Source organism: Hippopotamus amphibius, chromosome 10 (genome assembly GCF_030028045.1).
Source record: "Hippopotamus amphibius kiboko isolate mHipAmp2 chromosome 10, mHipAmp2.hap2, whole genome shotgun sequence".
Classification (NCBI taxonomy): Eukaryota; Metazoa; Chordata; class Mammalia; order Artiodactyla; family Hippopotamidae; genus Hippopotamus; species Hippopotamus amphibius.
The window spans coordinates 68,611,202-68,632,625 of NC_080195.1; the positions used below are offsets into that span (position 1 = coordinate 68,611,202).

The 21,424-nt window shown below is 37.8% G+C and overlaps 1 protein-coding gene across 3 annotated transcripts in view; it reads left to right on the top strand.

Annotated features, from left to right (window-relative positions):
* The window catches only part of ZBTB11 (zinc finger and BTB domain containing 11), a 35,360-nt gene extending 14,383 nt beyond the window's left edge, over window positions 1–20,977 (top strand). For all 3 annotated transcript variants that reach the window (XM_057697227.1, XM_057697229.1, XM_057697228.1), the window contains 8 exons: window positions 4,231–5,069; window positions 5,267–5,446; window positions 9,390–9,635; window positions 11,524–11,668; window positions 12,317–12,434; window positions 17,784–17,942; window positions 18,054–18,229; window positions 18,818–20,977. In XM_057697227.1, the coding sequence (XP_057553210.1) occupies window positions 4,231–5,069; window positions 5,267–5,446; window positions 9,390–9,635; window positions 11,524–11,668; window positions 12,317–12,434; window positions 17,784–17,942; window positions 18,054–18,229; window positions 18,818–19,335 (2,381 nt within the window). In that variant the 3' untranslated portion in view covers window positions 19,336–20,977. The remainder of the gene's footprint in view (window positions 1–4,230; window positions 5,070–5,266; window positions 5,447–9,389; window positions 9,636–11,523; window positions 11,669–12,316; window positions 12,435–17,783; window positions 17,943–18,053; window positions 18,230–18,817) is intronic.
* Window positions 20,978–21,424: the final 447 nt, after the last annotated feature.

The following is a 21,424-nucleotide window of genomic DNA, read 5'->3' on the forward strand; positions in this document are numbered from 1 at the left end:
ATTTTGTTCTTAATCCAATATGAGGATCTTTAAGTTTTAACTGTCCTGCATGGAAACTGTTGGGCTTCCTGAACCCAATAATTGACATTGTTGTCTCAGTTGAGAGAAATTCTCAGCCAGTATCTCTTCAAAAATTGTCTCTGCCTCATTCTCTCTTCTGCCTTTCTAGAACTCCTATTAGACAGACATTCTCACTTTATATCCAGTGTCTCTTAATCTCTCTTTCATATTTTATTCTGCTCTTTAGAGTACTCTGGAAAATTCTAGTTTACTCACTCTTTGGCTATGTGTAATTTACTGTTGAATTCATTGAGTTTTTTATTCCAGTTTCTGTTTTCCATTTTTGGAGGTTCTATTTCCTTCCTTTTCAGATGTCTCTTTTAGGGGGCTTCTTTTTATGATCTTTTGCTCTTTACTAGTATTGTGCCACCTTTGTTTTCTATGTCCGATCATAGCAGTACTTAAAATCTTTGCTGGTTTGATTCATGCAGTTTGTTCCTCATAGTTCCTGTTTATGGTGCCTTATTTTTTTGTGATTTTTTTGAAAATATCTGTACATTGAATTCATATTCTTGAGAACTTAATGGGACATCGTTGAGTCCTGGGTTGAAGGTGCGGGGTTTTTTGTTTTTGTTTTTACAGAGAAAACATTTGATTCTTTAGATGCTGAGGGCATTATTACTCTGGGGCCAGTTTAAATTCTTAACTTGAGGGGTTTTTTTGACTACCAAAGTACTATATATTCAACCAAGAAACAACCAAATTGAGCCTGGCTTGTAGTCGTGACTACTCAGGGAAGATTTCTCTTCCTCTTACGCTCAGTGGCACTGACTAGTATAGGGCACTCACTGAGTATATTTAAAATAATATTTTAGAGTATTTTTATCTAGTTTTTTTTTTTTTTAAACAGTAAATGGGTCAGTCAGGGTGTCTTAGTCTGCCATACTGCTGGATGTCGGAGTCCCTGTCATAATACTTCTACCTACAACCACTGTCCACTTCGAAAACATTTTTAGTTTTGTTAAAAAACACATAAAATTTACCCTCTTTTTACAGATCTAGAAAAAAAAGTCTTAAAAATTTGATGGAATATCCTCCTAATGATTTCTAAGTGTACAGTTCAGTAGAGTGTGTGTGTGTGTGTGTGTGTGTCTATTTATTTATTTATTTATTTTATTGGCTGTGTTGCTGCACACGGGCTTTCTCCACTTGCGGCCAGTGGGGGATACTCTTCATTGTGGTATCCTCTTGTTGTGGAGCATGGGCTCAAGGCACGTGGGCTTCAGTAGTTGTGGCACATGGGCTCAGTATTTGTGGCTCATGGGCTCTAGAGCACAGGCTCAGTAGTTGTGGCACATGTGCTTAATTGCTCCGCGGCATGTGGTATATCTTTCTGGGGCAGGGATTGAACCCATGTCCCCTGCATTGGCAAGGGGATTCTTTTTTTTGCAGGGGGATTCTTAACCACTGCATTTATCCCCATATCCCCTCCTTCCCACAACTCCCTCCCACCCTCCCTGTCCCGGCCCTCTAAGGCATCACCCATCATCGAGTTGATCTCCCTTTGTTATACAACAACTTCCCACTAGCTATCTATTTTACAGTTGGTAGTGTATCTATGTCTATGCTACTCTCTCACTTCGTCCCAGCTTCCCCTTCACCCCCTGCCCACCCAACCCCACGTCCTCCAGTCCATTCTCTGCATCTGCATCCTTATTCTTGCCCTGTCACTGGGTTCATCAGTAGTGGTTTTTTTTTTTTAGATTCCGTATATGAGTTAGCATACAGTATTTGTTTTTCTTTTTCTGGCTTACTTCACTCTGTATGACAGACTCTAGGTCTATCCACCTCATTACATATAGCTCCATTTCATTCCTTTTTATGGCTGAGTAATATTCCATTGTATATATGTGCCACATCTTCTTTATCCATTCATCTGTTGATGGGCATTTAGGTTGCTTCCATGTCCTGGCTATTGTAAATAGTGCTGCAATGAACATTATGGTACATGTTTCTTTTGGGATTATGGTTTTCTCTGGGTATATGCCCAGTAATGGGATTACTGGATCATATGGTAGTTCTATTTGTAGTTTTTGAAGGAACCTCCAAACTGTTTTCCATAGTGGCTGTACCAACTTACATTCCCACCAACAGTGCAGGAGAGTTCCCTTTTCTCCACACCCTCTCCAACATTTATTGTTTCTAGATTTTTTGATAATGGCCATTCTAACCAGTGTGAGGTGATACCTCACTGTGGCTTTGACTTGCATTTCTCTAATGATTAGTGATGTCATGTGTTTGTTGGCCATCTGTATGTCTTCTTTGGAGAAATGTCTGTTTAGGTCTTCCCATTTTATTTTGATTAAAATGTTTTCCAGAGTGTGTGTATGTGTGCGTAAAAAGGCTAGGGGTAAAAACAAATACCAAAATTATCTGCTTGTTATCTTGTGGCAGTAGGATTATGGGTGATTTTTATCTTATTTTCTTTTGTGTTTTATAGCATTTTACAGTAAACATTTGACTTGTATCTTTGGAAAAAATGGTTTTTGATTCTTAAAGTTATTTGGAACAGTGCTAATTCTTTCATGGAAAATTTTTCTTATGACTTCAACTCAGAAATTAAAAAGGTACTAGGTAAAAGACCAAAACACATTATTATGTTGGTATGTGCGGTTTTTTTGTTTTTTGTTTTGTGTTTTTTTTTTAATAACTGTTCTTTCATACCTCAAGCTTATTTAACTTGGTTTCATAATTTGTAGCAGTATTCACATGGCTTCAGCCTACTTAATTATCAGCTTTCTGAGGAAAGGCTGAATTAGCTACGATGGTCATATTGATGTGTAGTCTCCCCAGCTTTCAACCTGAATCCCAATACATCTTACAGTTTAAGGCTTCCCTATATGCTTTTTACTTGTTTATTCCCCTTTTGCTTATGTAAAAGGACCACATTTTGTGTATCTTGAGTCAAAACTGGAAAACACAGCAAATATGAGTTTTTGGGGATTTGTTTTTTTGGGGTTTTTTTTGGCTGCATGGCTTGTGGGATCTTAGTTCCTTCACCAGGGATGGAACCTGTTGCCCCTTGCAGCAGAAGCGGTGAGTCCTAACCATTGGACCACTAAGGAATTCCCAAACATGAGTTTTTAAAAGGTTGCTTTGGCTCTCTGTATTTTAATAAAAGAGCTCTTAAGATGAATTATTATATGAGAAAAGCAAGGCACAGAGAGGTTTGTGTAATATGACACCTACTATAAGAAGGAGGCATAAGAGTATTTGTTTGACTGTGTAAAGAGACTCTAAAAAGCTGTACAAATTCTTAATCATTCTAGTTATGGAGATGGAATCGAACTTATCACTGTAATCTTCTGATTTTTTAATCATGTGAGTATTAAAAATGGCTTTTGAAAGTGAAGTACTGAGAACTTAGAGATAAACTGATCCTATTTTCTCACATAAAGTGAGAACCTAATACCTCATATGTATAGTAATTGTCTTATTCCTTAGACCAAAAATAAGCAAACTATAACCCAAAGGCCAGTCCTCCTTTCCCTCCCTTTTTCTAAATAAAGTTGTATTGCAACACAGCCACACCCATTTGTATACATATTATAATATATGGCTTCTCTTTCTAGCTACAATGGCAGAATTAAGTAGTTGCAACAGACACTTTATGGCTGCAATGTTTATCATCTAATTCTTTACAGAAAAATTTTGCTTACCCTATACTATAGACCTTGTTTTTAAATTTTTAGTAGTAGAACCCTTTGTTCACAATCAAATTTTTATATGGACTGCTGTTATTAAAAGATACAACTATAGTTACTGCAGTGAGGTTAGGGGACAGGTTGGTTGAACCCTGCCTACTCACCTGCCTCCCTCTCTTTTTTTACCCTCCATCTCCAGCAGCTGTTTCTTGAGGGGAATTTGAGGAACCCCCGGGGTTCTAAGGAGTACAGTTTGAAAATGACTGCCTTACAGCAACTCTTTGAGGTAGTAAGTGTGATATTATTTTCTATTTTAGGTATTGAGAGACTCGGCTCATAGAAGTGAGTTAGTCAAGGCTTAATAAGCAACCAGAACTCAAAACAAATCCAGGATATTTAATTGCAGAATAAATGGTCATATTTGCCTTTATAATTTCATATTGTTATAATCATACATTAATTGTTTTTACAAGGTGTTTTAGTGGTGATTTGACTTTTTGTCTTTTATCTTTCTTGTTACACATAGGTTTTTGTAAGGCAAGCTTCCTTCCTTTACTGGAATTCGCCTATACTTCTGTGCTGAGCTTTGACTTCTGTAGCATGGCTGATGTAGCCATCTTGGCTCGCCATCTTTTCATGTCGGAAGTTTTAGAAATCTGTGAAAGTGTACATAAGCTAATGGAAGAGAAGCAGCTAACAGTATATAAGAAAGGTGAGGTGCAAACAGTTGCATCTACACAGGACTTACCAGAACAAAACGGAGGTACAGCACCCCCTGTGGCTAACAACGAGGGACCCACGACAGCTTTATCCACTGAACTTGGGGATTGTGAAATTGTACTACTGGTGAATGGAGAATTGCCAGAGCAGAATGGAGAGCTAGGACAACAGCCTGAGCCCCAGGTTTCTTCACAGACTGAAGCTGCTCTGTCACCTGTAGGCTGTGTAACTGATTCTCATCCTGAAATGGGCTCTGTTGATTTAGTAACAAAAAACAACCAGACAGAACTAGAAACTTTAAACAGCAGAGGCGATGGCGTAGTCTCTAATACTCATCCTGAGCTTTCAAAAGAGAATGTAGTCAGTAATTCTCCAGAAAACAGTGATATGGGAAATGATATAGCAATGGAGGATATCTGTGCAGAAGACATTTCAGAGCCTAGACAGAACCTTGGCCAACCTTTGAAAGATGAAGAGAATCTAGTTGAACCGACAGCACGGACAGACCATAGCCCCGATGATGATACTTACAGAAGCAAGCTTCGGCAGCGTTCTGTTAACGAAGGGGGATATGTCCGACTACACAAAGGAATGGAGAAGAAGCTACAGAAACGGAAAGCCATTCCCAAGTCAGCAGTTCAACAGGTATGATGAAAAAAGAGTTTACCTTTGTAGTTTTAGCTTTAAGTTGAAAGCATTCTATTGATAAACTTAGGGTGAAAATTATTTTGGGGGGAAGGGGAGTGGATGCAGGAAAGCAATTTGGTGTTTTAAATAACAATATTAAGATAATGTGAATTTGAGATAGTTTATTTAGATAGTGTTTTCTGTTCCTTAATTAGGTGGCTCAGAAATTAGTTCAAAGAGGAAAAAAGATGAAACAGCCAAAAAGGGATGCTAAAGAGAATACCGAAGAAGAAGCATCCCATAAATGTGGGGAATGTGGAATGGTTTTTCAGAGACGATATGCCCTTATAAAGCACATACTGAAACACGAAAGAGCTAGAGATTATAAGTGTCCTGTAAGTATCTGGAAAGCTAATTGTAGGTGGTTCTGACTTCATTATAAATGGAATCCAATTTACTGCTTCATTATTATGCTGCCATTCGTATTCTCTCACTGTCTCCCTTTTGTTGCCGCAAAAGTTATCTTCTGATTTGTATGTGTCATCTTCTTGCCAAAATGTTTATCTCTGCTTCTTCCTGATACCCTAGTAAGACGACAGTAAAACAGTCTTTGTAAAAAGCTCGTAGAAAGGCAAAAGGAACAGGAGACCTTAGCAGCTAAATTCTGATAGACTAGGGATCAAACCCGTGCCCCCTTCCCCGGACTGCCAGGAAAGTCCCTAGATGGAGTCGTTGATTCAGCAGATTTGAAATGGCTCATTCCCAGGCTTTCAGTGTGGAAAGCTAAGGATCAATCGAAACTGTATTGCAAAACTGCCAAAAGGCTCAGGAATTAATGGTACTAGCTACCTAGAAAGTAGAGGTGAGTCTGGTTGTTAGAAAATCTTTTTAAGAAGCAAATAAATTACTACCACCATGCCTTCAGCCAAAGGTCCATCTTCTGCTCTCTGCAAAAAAATAAAACCGCACCTGCTCTAGGGAACACTGTGAATAATGAGGGTGAATGTACTATATGCTGGACAAGGGAAAGTAGAAGCTTATATGCTGAGTATTGAATCATTTCAAGTTCACTTTCCCTACTCAAGTCCCAGAATGTTAACAGCCAAACCCTTAACCTTAAAATAGAAAGATATCTTAGAGATGAGAAATTTGAAGCCAGATAACAAAAGACCTAAAGATACCAGTCACTAAAGCCGTGGTTGACAATTTACTCCTCTACTTACACACGAGTTCCAATCAGTTTTTTAAAATGTCTTATTCTGAAATGTGAATAGACATCAGGTATACAGATTCATGACAAATATTTAAAGCAAAAAAGCAACTTTGAGGAATCCCAAGACTATTCAGTTAGAAGAAAACTCAAAAAAACCCACACACATACACACAAAGCCCAAACCACAAAGTGTGATTTATATTACAGATAAATGAAAAAAATTACAGCAATAAAACAACAACGTAAGAGAACAGAAGAGTTTTTTTAGGAATAAAATATATAAGAACATGGACTTCCTAGGTGGCGCAGTGGTAAAGAATCCGCCTGCCAATGCAGGGGACATGGGTTCGAGCCCTGTCCTGGGAAGATTCCACATGCCATGGAGCAGCTAAGCCCATGCGCCACAGCTATTGAGCCTGTGCTCTAGAGCCCATGAGCCACAACTACTGAGTCCATGTGCCGCAACTATTGAAGCCCATGCGCCTTGAGCCCGTGCTCCACAGCAAGAGAAACCACTACAATGAGGAGCCTGTGCACCATTATGAAGAGTAGTCCCTGCTCGCAGCAACTAGAGAAAGCCTGTGTGCAGCAACGAAGACCCAACGCAGCCAATAAATAAATAAATAAATGTAAAAAAAATATAAGAACACATAAAAATCTCAGAAAAGTTAGGAAATATAATTGACTAAATCACTCAGAAAATAAAGCAAAAGACAAGGTAAAAATGGGAGTGAAAAGAAACTTAGAGAATTGGTTTAGATTGTCTTCTAATATCCAGATAATTCCAAACAGCATGGAGAGAAAGAAATCATTAATGCAATGAAAAAAATTTCAGAACTTGAAAATAGAAGCTTCCTTGTTAAAAGGGCATATCCAGAATCATGGATGAAAATCATACCAAGAGATATGAAATTTTAGAATCAAGGGACAGGGGACTTGGTGGTGAAGTGGTTACAAATCCACCTGCCAGTGCAGGGGATATGGGTTCTATCCCTGGTCTGGGAAGATCCCACATACCACGGAGCAACTAAGCCTGTGTGCCACAACTACTGAGTTTGAACTCTCAAGCCCTCGAGCCACAACTACTGAGCCCACATGCCACAACTACTGAAGCCCGCACACCTAGAGCCCATGCTCTGCAACAAGAGAAGCCACCGCACTGAGAAGCCCACATACTGCAACAAAGAGTAGCCTGCACTCGCCACAACTAGGGAAAGCCTGCATAGAGCAACAAAGACCCAATGCAGCCAAAAATAAATAAAAATAAATCATAAAAAAAAAAAGATTCAAGGGACAAAGAAAATCTTATAAATTGTAGGAGAGAAAGGATAAGGGTTAGAATAGCTTCCAGCCTTTCAGCATCTTTAATATTATAAAAGGAAATGATTTGGAATCAATAGTCAGTCAAACTGTATATATTAATGATGGTGGAATAAGAACAGTTTCAGACATGCAAGATCTGCAGAGTTTTACCTCCCAAACTTTCTCAGGAAGCTGTTGGCAGAGGTGTTCCACTGAAATGAGCAAGACGTGGGAAGTGGGAAACATGGGGTTCAATGTGTAGAGTCCAAGCGTGGGAAACAACTGCCCCAGTTTGGAACACAACATAGTGCTTTGACAGAGATCTCCAACAAGATGTGTTTTAAACCTTCTCTCAGCAGACAGTTGAGGAAGGGGTGTGATGATGAATTAGCAGTAAATACAAAGGGAAATAAAACATAACAAAAAGAAAGGAAAGAGAATCATATTGTACTGTATAGTCTGGCTGTGATAACATGTACATCATCCAAATAATGGAAGCATTGAAATTGATCTCATCAAAATGATAATAAAGCTGTATTGAGGAAGTATGGTAATGGGAAGGATTGTGTATGTGTAGAGAGTGGAGAGGTGGAGAGAGTCACCTCCTATTACTCATATTACTCAGAATTAGAGATGATCGCTAAGAAAGAGTCAAGAAAGTATAGGTAGTGGACCAAGAGGCCAGTTCTACTTACTAAAAAAAAAATTTTGGGACTTCCCTAGTGGTCCAGTGGCTAAGATTCTGTGCACCCAGTGCAGGGGCTCGGGTTCGATACCTGGTCAGGAAACTAGATCCCACATGCTGCAACTAAAAAAATCCTACATGCTGCAATGAAGATCCTGCATGTTGGCAGCGAAGATCCCGCATGCTGCAACCAAAAAAATAAATAATATTTTAAAAAAAGGAAAAAGAGCTTTGAAGATTGTGACCATATATAACTTTGATTTTAAAATAAAGAACAGAAGGACTTCCCTGGTGGTGCAGTGATTAAGAATCCGCCTGCCAAAGCAGGGGACATGGGTTCGATCCCTGGCCTGAGAAAATCCCACATGCTGCAGAGCAACTAAACCCGTGTACCACAACTACTGAGCCTGTGCTCTAGAGCCCTCGAGCTACAGCTACTGAGGCCACGCGCCAAGAGCCCGTGCTCCTCGACAAGAGAAGCCACCGCACTGCAATGAGAGTAGCCCCCACTTGCTACAACTAGAGAAAACCCACGCACAGCAACGAAGACCCAATGCAGCCAGAAATAAATAAATAAATAAATAAATAAATAAATAAATAAATAAATAAAAAAAATAAAAAAAGACTTGTGAAACCCAATATTTAAAAAAATAAAATAACAGAAGCTTTCAGGAATACTCAACAAGTATACAATAAAACCCGAGGACTCACAGTTTTATTCTCCTACTTTTTCCAGCCCCTGTTTTTGTTCCACCTAACAACTGTTAGTACTCATGTAATGATAGTATTCTTGTCTTTGTCTGGTATTTTACCATTCCTTCAAGACCCAGCCTTGGTGATAGACACCTTTCCTTACTCTGATTACTCCCTCTTCTTATGTATTGATATTTCACCTATCTATTTACATATAAATCCTGTTTCTGTGGTTAGATTATAAACCTCATCAGAGTAGAGTCTGGGTCTATCCCTTTCATCTCTGTAGTCTGGTATCTAGCATATTGTCTTTTACATAGTATGTGTGTTTATTGAGTTATATAATTGTAACAAAGAAATGGAAAGTTGAAATATGAGTTGAGTTTCACTTAACATTTGTAATGGAAATACATTCAGGCAGAATTTTGTTTACTTTTTCTTTTAGTTGTGTAAGAAACAGTTTCAGTACAGTGCCTCCTTGCGAGCACACCTTATTCGACATACCAGAAAAGATGCACCTACTTCGTCCTCTTCCAATTCCACATCTAATGAGGCATCAGGATCATCGTCTGAGAAGGGCAGAACCAAACGAGAATTTATATGTTCCATATGTGGAAGGACATTACCTAAATTGTATTCCCTTCGAATACATATGTTGAAGCACACAGGTGTAAAACCACATGCATGCCAGGTAAAGCCATTATATTTATTTTGTTATTTAAAGAAGATTGGAGTGTAACTGGTGATAAGACTGGTTGATTTTGCAGTCACATCACATTTGTAAAATGTCACAGGAAGTCCATAACTTTTTCAGTTTGTTGCCTAGGTCAAGAGTAATTCCCAGTTGTGTTCTTTAATTTGTTGTCTGAAGTTGTAACTTGAAATGAATCTATTTAGGATGTTTGGGAAACTTGCTAGGATTCAGAGTGATACTGGGTGAGAATAACCAGTTCATCATCTTAGTCATCCCTTAACATTCAGCAGGACCAGCCTGGCGTGGGAAGGAACATATGACTTGAATCTTGGCAAAAATTCTGCCTAAGCTATGTGTCCTTCTCTACAGCTGAAGACTAAAAGCCAAAATGTGATTCCTGGATAAAGTATCCTGTGATAAGCCAACTTTGGGCTATTTGGAACAGTGAAAAATTGCTAGTAGCACCTGTAGCCTTGCATATAAGGATGACTCATCATTTTCATTAATAAATAGTTGTGGAACCAGTGAGATTTTTAATGTTTTTCTCTCTCTCTTGTTTTTTAAGCTTCATATTATATGAAAAAAAGAATGTAAGAGAATAGAATAAACCCTCATGTACCCTTCACCCAGCTTCAGTAGTTATCAACACATGGTCAATTGTGGGGGTTTTGATTTTTTTTTAAATTTTTACATTTTTTTAATTGAAATGTAGTTGATTTATATTGTGTTAGTTTCAGGTATACAGCAGAGTGATTCAGTTATCCATTCATTCCTTGATTCATTCTTTTTTAGATTCTTTTCCATTATAGGTTATTATAAGATATTGAGTGTAGTTCCCTGTGCTATACAGTAGGACCTTGTTGCTTATCTATGGTCAGTTGTGTTTTATGTGTACTGTCACTCACTCCCTTACTTCCCCCACCCTTCAGTTTGTTGGGGTCTCTTTGTTTGTTTGTTTTGCTGCATTGGGTCTTCATTGCTGCGCGCAAACTTTCTCTGGTTGTGGCGATTAGGGGCTACTCTTCATTGTGGTGTGTGGGCTTCTCATTGCGGTGACTTCTCGTTGCAGAGCGTGGCCTCTAGGCGCGCAGGCTTCAGTAGTTGCATCGTGTGGGCCCTAGAGCGCTTGGGCCTCAGTAGTTGTGGCGAGCAGTCTCAGTAGTTGTGGCACAGAGGCTTGTGGGGTCTTCCTAGACTAGGGATTGAACCCTTGTCCCCTGCATTGGCAGGCAGATTCTTAACCACTGTGCCACCAGGGAAGTCCTCCCTTCAGTTATTTTGAAGCCAAGTTCTAAGCATCGTTTCATTCATATATTTAAAAAACAAATGTTAATTGGGTCTCTGATCTTCTAATGTAGCACTACTCAAAATGTGTGGTCCATAGGAGATAAGTACAAAAATGGAGAGTAAGCATGTAGAAACTGTCATGGCAATTTGATGTTGTTGTGACATTTTTATTGTGTTTAACAAAAATCTCTCCCTGATAGACTGGGGAAAGAAAAAAACCGGTTCTTCATCATGGAGAGTTTGAGAAACATTGTTCTCGTTGGTATAGCAGGAAGGGAGGATGTTGTTAAGCTCCCGTGTCTCTCTTAATATAAGGTATATTGTTTTCCAGTCTCAGAAAGGATAGTATGAGGTTTTTTTTGGTACTGTTTTGAGCTCTTCCAGTGATCACAGGGATATAAGCAATATTTGTTAAGCACTGAATCAGAAGATGATTAACCAGCTAAGATCCTTGGCCCTTGTTTCAACTTTAACTTTGTCATTTTGTTTATCATTTAAGTTTTTAATTTAAAATTAGCGTATTAGTTTCTCTGTCCTCATTCTTTAGAAACAGCCCTTATCTTTCTGTTTTACTGGTTTTAACCCATTGGTCTCTTAGGTCTGTGGAAAGACTTTCATCTACAAGCATGGTCTAAAGTTACACCAGAGTCTCCATCAGTCACAAAAGCAGTTCCAGTGTGAACTATGTGTTAAGTCATTTGTTACCAAACGGAGTCTTCAAGAGCATATGAGTATTCACACAGGTAATGAGAAATTTATGTTGACAGTTACATATTATATACTATTAATTTACTTGTGTATTGATTATGCTGTAAGATGACTGTATGTGTGCATTTTTTTTTATTAATGAGGGTAAAGTTTAAAAGTTGTTCTTATATCTAGTTTTAGAGCTATCTTATTTGTGTAAAAATTTTGTTTTAGTCAGTGCAGAAAAGTGTGTATTGAGTATTAAATCCAGGCACCTAAAGAAATGGTCTTGCTTTTAAAAAGTTAAGTAATGGGCAGATGTAACTGTCAGCATGGTTTGTGGCTTATAATTTTGTTAGTATTTTTAGTGCACATATACTTATTTTCAGATGTTTAAGCAGTTATGTGGAAATGGCTGATGAAGGGTAGATAATCTGCTCTAGAATTTGTATACAGCTCTGCGCTATTATAATCCAGATGATCATGTAAGCCTATCGCATTCTTTGGGTAGTAGTAGCCTTGCTAGTACTGTAGTTGAGAGGAAATAGGGGTTTTGACATAGTTTGTTATTCTTAGAAGATGGATCCTAAATGTCATAGCTTCTGTGTCCACTTGATAAAATAACTTCTGACGTATAACATGAAACATTCTATTGGAAGAGTACCTGCTTGCTGGATTTGTGACATAATTTTTATTTATTATAGGAGAGTCCAAGTACCTTTGCTCAGTTTGTGGAAAGTCTTTTCACAGGGGCTCTGGGCTCAGCAAGCACCTTAAGAAACACCAACCAAAGCCTGAAGTTCGAGGCTATCATTGTACTCAGTAAGTATTTAATATGTGAAACATTCAATTAATTTCCTTATGTTCTTACTCAGTTTGTTTGAAAGTTGTTTCAAAAGAAAATATTTGAGGTGACTGTAATTGATAACACTGTGTAGTATGATTGAACTTTGCTAAGAGAGTAGAACTTGAATATTCACATGTAAGTATATGTGTGCGTGTGCACACACATCCCTCTGAGGTGTTGGATGTGTTAATTAACAAATGGGAGGAATCCTTCCATGATATATGCATATACTAAATCATCACATTGCGCACTTTAAATGTCTTACAATTTTGTCAGTTACACCTCAGTAAAACTGAAAAAACCAAAGAGAATACTAGAATATTAAACTATTTGTTTACTCCTGATTTTAATCAGTTTGTTTTTGTCTAGATGTTCCTATTTATTTATTTGTTTTATTTGTATATAAATTTCATACCATACAAACCACTCATGTTAAATGATTTAAAGAAGTTCTTCAAATGTGCAACCTGGTGGTAGGGACTGTAGGAAAGAAGGGTCCCTTGGTGCCGGCTAGAGATTCTTTCTAGGCAATTCCTCAGAAGTACCGGGCCATCTGCTCATTTCTCCTTTCTTCAAACTCATTTCTCCCTCCTTTCATTTTCCATAGCCTCCTGAAATCTTTTTTATAATTGAAGTAACGTTCATATAACATGACATTCATCATTTTAAAGTGTTCAATTCATTGGCTTTTAGTACATTCACAGTGTTGTGCAAGCATCACTACTAATTGTAGAATGCCTTCAATACTCAGCCAGGCAGTTTACAATTCTGCCTTCGTCTTCTCTTTCTGTTTGTGCAGAGTCAGTTATTGATGAGAGTGTAGAGCCTTTTCAGGTCTTTTCAGAGCATGTGCCCAGCCCTGGGCAAATATTTGGACTTTTGCATTCCTGGGGCTATGTGAGAGTTTTTCAAAGCTCTTATTCCCCAAAACATCTCATTCTCCAGCCTTTCCTCCCAGGCTTTTGGTTTTGTATATTGTTTTCACCGAACTGCTATTCCTTGCCCCAACAGCTGTGGCTAATACATTTTCCTGTAAATGTTTCCAACCAACCCCTCCTCTCTACTCCCCACCCCTTCCCTAGTCCTCAGCCCTGAGAGAGTTAGGATAATTAAAAGCAAGCCCTTTGAGGGGTGACTTCAAGGAGTCACCAGATAGCTCAAAACAGCTACAGTTCTGTGAGAATAAGTTCCTTTGGTACTAGGAACCCACAGTGGTGATGCAGTCTGTCTGCTGAGCTGGGGAGCCAGGGGACGGGGCCAGGGTAAGTTGAAATGCCACAAAGCTCTCTTACCAAGATTCAACCATTTTTTTCTTGATTAAATATTTACCTCCTTGCTCTAAGCTTTTTTTTTTTTTTTTTTTTTTATTATTTTATTTTATTTTTTTGGGGGTACACCAGGTTCAATCAACTGTTTTTATACACATATCCCCATATTCCCTCCCTTCCTTGACGCCCCCCCCCCTCGATTCCCCCCCACCCTCCCTGCCCCAGTCCTCTAAGGCATTTTTTCATCCTCGAGTTGGACTCCCTTTGTTATACAACAACTTCCCACTGACTATTTTACAGTTGGTAGTATATATATGTCTGTGCTACTCTCTCGCTTCGTCTCAGTTTCCCCTTCACCCCCCGCCCCCTCCCATACCTCGAGTTCTCCAGTCCATTCTCTGTATCTGCTTCCCTGTTCTTGTCACTGAGTTCATCAGTACCATTTTTAGATTCCGTATATGTGAGTTAGCATACAATATTTGTCTTTCTCTTTCTGACTTACTTCACTCTGTATGACAGATTGTAGTTCTATCCACCTCATTACATATAGCTCCATCTCATCCCTTTTTATAGCTGAGTAATATTCCATTGTATATATATGCCACATCTTCTGTATCCATTCATTTGTTGATGGGCATTTAGGTTGCTTCCATGTCCTGGCTATTGTAAATAGTGCTGCAGTAAACATTATGGTACAGGTTTCTTTTGGGATTATGGTTTTCTTCGGGTATATGCCCAGGAGTGGGATTACTGGATCATATGGTAGTTCTATTTGTAGTTTTTTAAGGAACCTCCAAATTGTTTTCCATAGTGGCTGTACCAACTTACAGTCCCACCAACAGTGCAGGAGAGTTCCCTTTTCTCCACACCCTCTCCAACATTTGTTGTTTCCAGACTTTGTGATGATGGCCATTCTGACCGGTGTGAGGTGATACCTCATTGTGGCTTTGACTTGCATTTCTCTGATGATTAGTGATGTTGAGCATCTTTTCATGTGTTTGTTGGCCATCTGTATGTCTTCTTTGGAGAAATGTCTATTTAGGTCTTCTGCCCATTTGTGGATTGGGTTATTTGCTTTTTTGGTATGAAGCTGCATGAGCTGCTTGTATATTTTGGAGGTTAATCCTTTGTCCGTTGTTTCATAGGCAATTATTTTTTCCCATTCTGAGGGTTGCCTTTTAGTCTTGTTTATGGTTTCTTTTGCTGTGCAAAAGCTTTTAAGTTTCATGAGGTCCCATTCGTTTATTCTTGATTTTATTTCCATGATTCTAGGAGGTGGGTCAAAAAGGATGTTGCTTTGATGTATGTCAAAGAGTGTTCTGCCTATGTTTTCCTCTAGGAGTTTGATCGTGTCTGGCCTTACATGTAGGTCTTTAATCCATTTGGAGTTTATTTTTGCTCTAAGCTTTTAAGTAGTTTCCAGAGTTCCAGTAAAGTTGATTCTGACAGTTTTTGCTAATTTGTCTACTGCTTTTTTAGAGGGATGGGTTTTTGGAGTTATCTACTCTGCCATATTTGCTGATGTTACTCTAATCAGTCTTATTTTAAAACAAAAATAGTTTATTATTCATACATTTTTAGTTGCAAGTGGAAGAAAACCCAGTTTAAACTGACTTGAATGAAAGGTCAAGTCTAGGAGTCTGAATGGTTTAAACTGGTTTCAAATTCATTAACACTTGATGTCTGTGAGACTGCATATGGACAAGGAGGGGCAGTGGTTTCAGCCTCATAGCCTCTCAACTCCCAAATTGTCAAGTTGTTTTTCTTGTAGTTCCTATAAAAACCCTGAGGTTCGTTCCACTGGATCTGGTTAAGGAATTTTGGTTTTCTGTGAATCAGTCACTATGGCCAATAGAATGCTGTGCTCTGACTGACCTAGGCCTCAGTCAGTTGCTCCATCCTTATGGTTGAGAGTGAGGCCTCTCCCAACAGATGGACAGAGAATGGGAGAGGGTGAAAAGGGATGTAAATGAAAAGGGGAGATCAGATGGGGTTGAGAAGGAGACAGAAAGTAATAACCTTTATAATAGCCTTTGGGAGGTATGCAGGATTCTTTCTAAAATGTTTCTAGTACTCTGGAGCTAAAAGAACTTAAGACACTGCAGCAAGATTGGAATACTAAGAATTTTTTTGTTTGTTTTAAATTGGGAGTTCTGGAGTCCCTTCCATCAGGAAGCACACATGAGCCTCCTAGATAGCTTCCTCCACAAGAGGGCAGACAGCACTATCAAGCAGTATCAGTAGTATTTCGTCTTGTGGAACTGAAAACCACAGCCACAGAAAGACAGAGAAAATGAAAAAGCAGAGGACTTCGTACCAGATGAAGGAACAGGATAAAACCCCAGAAAAACAACTAAATGAAGAGGAGATAGGCACCCTTCCAGAAAAAGAATTCAGAATAATGATGGTGAAGATGATCCAGAACTTTGAAAAAAGACTGGATGCAAAGATCGAAAAGTTTACCGAAGACCTAGAAGAATTAAAGAGCAAACAAACAGAGATATGCAACACAATAACTGAAATGAAAAATACACTAGAAGGAACCAACAGCAGATTAACTGAGGCAGAAGGGCGAATAAGTGAGCTGGAAGACAGAAAGGTGATAATCACTGATGTAGAAAAGAATAAGGAAAAAAGAATGAAAAGAACTGAAGACAGCCTAAGAGACCTCTGGGACAGTGTTAAACACACCAACATTCACATTATAGGGGTCCCAGAAGGAGATGAGAGAGAGAAAGGACCCGAGAAAATATTGGAAGAGATTATAGTTGAAAACTTCCCTAACGTGGGAAAGGAAATAGCAACCCAAGTCCAGGAAGTGCAGAGAGTCCCAGGCAGGATAAACCCAAGGAGAAACACACCAAGACATATAGTAGTCAAATTGACAAAAATTAAAGACAGAGAAAAGTTATTAAAAGCAACAAGGGAAAAATGACCAATAACATACAAGGGAACTCCCATAAGGTTAACAGCTGATTTCTCAGGAGAAACTCTCCAAGCCATAAGGGAGTGGCATGATATATTTAAAGTGATGAAAGGGAAGCACTGACAGTCAAGAATACTCTACCCAGTAAGGATCTCATTCAGTTTCGATGGAGAAATCAAAAGCTTTCCAGACAAGCAACAGCTAAGAGAATTCAGCACCACCAAACCAGCCCTACAATAAATGCTGAAGGAACTTCTCTAAGCAGGGAACATAAGAGAAGAAAAGGACCTACAAAAACAAAAACAAAACAATTAAGAAAATGGTAATAGGAGCATCCATATCGATAATTACCTTGAATGTAAATGGACTAAATGCACCAACCAAAAGACACAGACTGGCTGAATGGATACAAAAACAAGACCCATATGTATGCTGTCTACAAGAGACCCACTTCAGACCTAGGCACACATACAGACTGAAAGTGAGGGCATGGAAAAAGATATTCCATGCAAATGAAAATCAGAAGAAAGCTGGAGTAGCAATACTCGTATCAGATAAAATAGACTTTAAAATAAAAAAGGTTACAAGAGACAAGAAAGGACATTACATAAAGATCAAGGGATCCATCCAAGAAGAGGAGATAACAATTATAAATATATATGCACCCAGTGTAGGAGCACCTCAATACATAAGGCAAATGCTAACAACTATGAAAGAGGAAATGCAAGGCAGAAATAGAGACACAGATGTAGAGAACAAACATATGGACCCCAAGTGGGGAAAGCAGGGAGGGTTGGGGGGGAATGAATTGGGAGATTGGGATACCAAATTGTACACTCTAAATATATGCTGTTTATAGTCTGTTAAAAAAAAAATACCAGAAAACAAAATTAAAGAACTGGCAGACAAGTTAATAGAAAATATACAAACTGAAGTACAGATAAATGAACTAAAAGAACTAAAAACATTAGCTATAGATGAGAAAAGGTAAAAAAGTCTTATAGAAGTTTAATTGGAAAAAAAAAAGATAAATTGGGAGTTCTAGAAACCCAAGAATATACTGAGTTCTTGGAAACTTCTTTTAAAAGAGTAAGATGATCCAATTGGGTCAATGAACTTTGTTATTGCAGATGTGAAAAAAGTTTCTTTGAAGCTAGAGATCTTCGCCAGCACATGAACAAACATCTTGGTGTGAAGCCATTCCAGTGCCAATTTTGTGATAAGTGCTATAGTTGGAAGAAAGATTGGTATTCCCATGTGAAGTCTCACTCTGTCACTGAGCCTTACAGGTGGGTAAATTTGAGGAGGATCTGAACTTAATTGAGATATATTTGTAGTTGGAATAATTACGGATTCTAGTGTTTTGGAAAAAAATAAGTTGGGTTTTCCCCCTATTTTAGGTGTAATATTTGTGGCAAAGAATTTTATGAAAAGGCATTGTTCAGAAGGCATGTAAAGAAAGCTACCCATGGGAAAAAAGGAAGAGCAAAGCAAAACCTGGAACGTGTGTGTGAACAGTGTGGAAGAAAATTCACTCAGCTGAGAGAGTATAGGAGACACATGAACAACCATGGAGGTAACTATACTTCATATAGTTTTATATATATATATATATATACCTTTAAATAGAATAAAAGCCAGTCCAGTAGTGATTCTCCCTTTACCATTCCTCTTGCTAGTTATCTCACTTTTCTTAATAAGAGATTAATCCCATATCATGGAAGATTTATTCAAGTGATAGAGGTGATCCTGAACCTGACTACCTAATTGTTGTGTAGATAGATTCCTTTTTCAGTGAGCTTAATATTCTGTATCAGCTTTTTTATGCTGAAATGGACTACTTGAAGCTTCTGTTTTTTTATCCTAGAATTATAGGTTTGCTGTGAAGGCTAAATGAGACTATTCACAGAAACTCAAAATTCTCTCTCAGTAACTTCTTTCCATGGGAACATCTTTAGAGAGATATGCAGAATCTGCTTTATTCTAAGGGAAACCATTTGGTCCTAAATAAAAGATCACCATAGTCAAGATAGAAAGATTTATGGGCTACTGTATTTAAAGAAAAGCATTTATCAGGCAGCTGTAATATATTTTGGTACTTGGACCTCACCACACATACACCTCTTTCTCTCTCTCTCTCTCTCTCTCTTTTTTTTTTACGTAGGAGTTAAGCCTTTTGAGTGCTTAACATGTGGAGTAGCTTGGGCTGATGCTCGATCTCTAAAACGCCACGTCAGAACACATACAGGTGAACGGCCCTATGTCTGTCCCGTATGTAGTGAAGCCTACATAGATGCTCGAACACTCCGTAAACATATGACTAAATTCCACAGAGATTATGTGCCTTGCAAAATTATGCTAGAAAAAGATACCCTTCAGTTTCATAACCAAGGAACTCAAGTGGAGCATGCTGTTAGCATCTTAACAGCAGATATGCAAGAACAAGAAAACAGTGGTCCTCAAGAACTTGAAACCGTGGTAGTGACAGGAGAAACTATGGAAGCTCTCGAAGCTGTTGCAGCTACTGAAGAATGTCCATCAGTATCTACACTTTCTGACCAAAGTATTATGCAAGTGGTTAATTATGTGTTGGCACAACAGCAAGGACAGAAACTATCTGAAGTCGCAGAAGCTATTCAAACTGTTGAAGTAGAGGTGGCACACATTTCAGAAACAGAATGAATGTAGTGATGGAGATAAAAAGAAGTGGCGTCTCACATATGTTGAACCTCACAGAATATTTGTTTACAGTACTGTGTGACTATCTGCCTAGAGTTTATAATGTAAAGGCTCTGGGCTGTTTGGTGGTGTTTTAACATTTCTAAACAGTTTATCTGGCTGATGGGTTCTGTAGAAAAGTCCATTTACTGTAAAGAAATTGAAAACAAATCTTTTTGATGGCAGTGGATTATCATGGTATACTTTTTATGAATGAATGGTTATAAAGAACTGTACTAGATTAAAAATGGTACAGTTTCATTTGCATTTTGTCATTATTATATACTTTGAGTTTAAAAGGCTGTACTAATTGGCTTTTCTTCTCTTTTATTCTCAAAATATAGAGGTTCTGTGATTTCATTTGCCCTGTTTATGGATTAAAAATTCTAATATAAAACATTTTAGTAGGATGCATAGGTGTGTTACATTTTTTAAATGCTTCAAATCTGTGATTCTTGACTTACTATTTATTTTAACCCCTTATAAAGTCGGGGATTCTTTATTCTCTTTTAAAGCACTTAATGAGTTACATGTTTGTAATCAAGTTTGCACAGTGTACTTAATCTATATGGGGAACCCTTAAATGAATAGCTGATTTTTTTTAAATGCCATTAAAATGCATGAAATGCCTATTAAAGCCTTACTATACTATCCTCCAAGGCAAGTAAATTGAGCGTGCGCAAAGAACACTGATATTAAACTCTGTTGATGGGAAATTTCTCCTTGAAAACATAAGACAATAAATGGGGGGGGGGGAGGTTAAAACTATGTTTGGTATGTTTGCGGCTTTAGTATCATGTTTAATTGTTCAATTTTGTTGAAAAACTGCAGTTTAGAAATAGGATAGCAATATAGACATCTGCAGCAGTCCTGTGGATACCATATAATTGTCAAGTAACCTCAGAATAGTAAAATTCTTCACTTCAGCCCTCATTATAGTATACTACTTAAAGAAATTGATTATGGCCCACCAAATTGTTAAAAGTAAATTCTTTTTAAAGTTGCCTGAGAGTTAATTTGTGTGTTTGATTTTTAAATTCCTGCCTCTTTAAGCTGTCTAATTTTCTTGTTTTTCAAAAATAACAATGGGGAGATGCCACATTTCTCTCCTGGGAAGCTAACACTCAAGCTATAATTGTAAAATTAAACTTCTAAGTATTAGAAGCCAATAAAAGGTGTAAAATTAAGACACAAATAGATCACATGTAAGTCATTCCTAAAGCACAAGAAAAGAATGTGCCTTGATGTACATATATTATTAAGATGCTCATTCCGTTTACTTTAAAAGTGGCTTAAAAGATAAAGAATAAATGTGATGCCATGCATGCATTATACCTGCACATGTAATATTTGCATTTGCAAATTTCCCTTTGTTTCAATAGCTGTGTGGCTGCCTTTCAATTTTAAGTGGATTGACATACAGTCTATAACTTTATAATGGCTGCTTGTTTATCATATCTTTCAGTTAGTGAAAATGTATTTCAGCCTGACTAAAATTTGGAATTGTCTTTATGTTCCATTGTCACCATTGTTATTAAATTTAGTTAATTGTATAAGACCATTAATGTATGTTATACATATGTAAATAAAAGATGTTGAATCTTGTTTAAAGCATAAGCTTTGGAGTTGAGCTTGTCACTATTCTCAGTTCATAAATCAGTTGGTGTTATTTGATATGTTATTAAGTTAATTCATTTTTAAAGGGGAGGGGAATTGAACACATTAAAAAATAACCATTGAGGGAACACACAATACTATTAAGACTTACTACACTTAAACATAATCTTACTACAGAATTAAAAGTAGTGCAATTAACTGCCATCTTTGGATAATTTAAATGTATTTAGAGAATTACATAAATTACACATAGAAATAAGTGTTAAGTTTCCAAAAATTGTATTTCTGTGGGGAAACTTCTCTAGTATATAACAATTCCTTTTTAGAAGCACACATTGATTTGTTGTTGTTGTTGTCAGATGACTTCCTTGATTAAATCTGCTTGTTACTGCTGTTTTATTAAAAGCCAGTGACTAGGGACTTCCCTGGTGGTCCA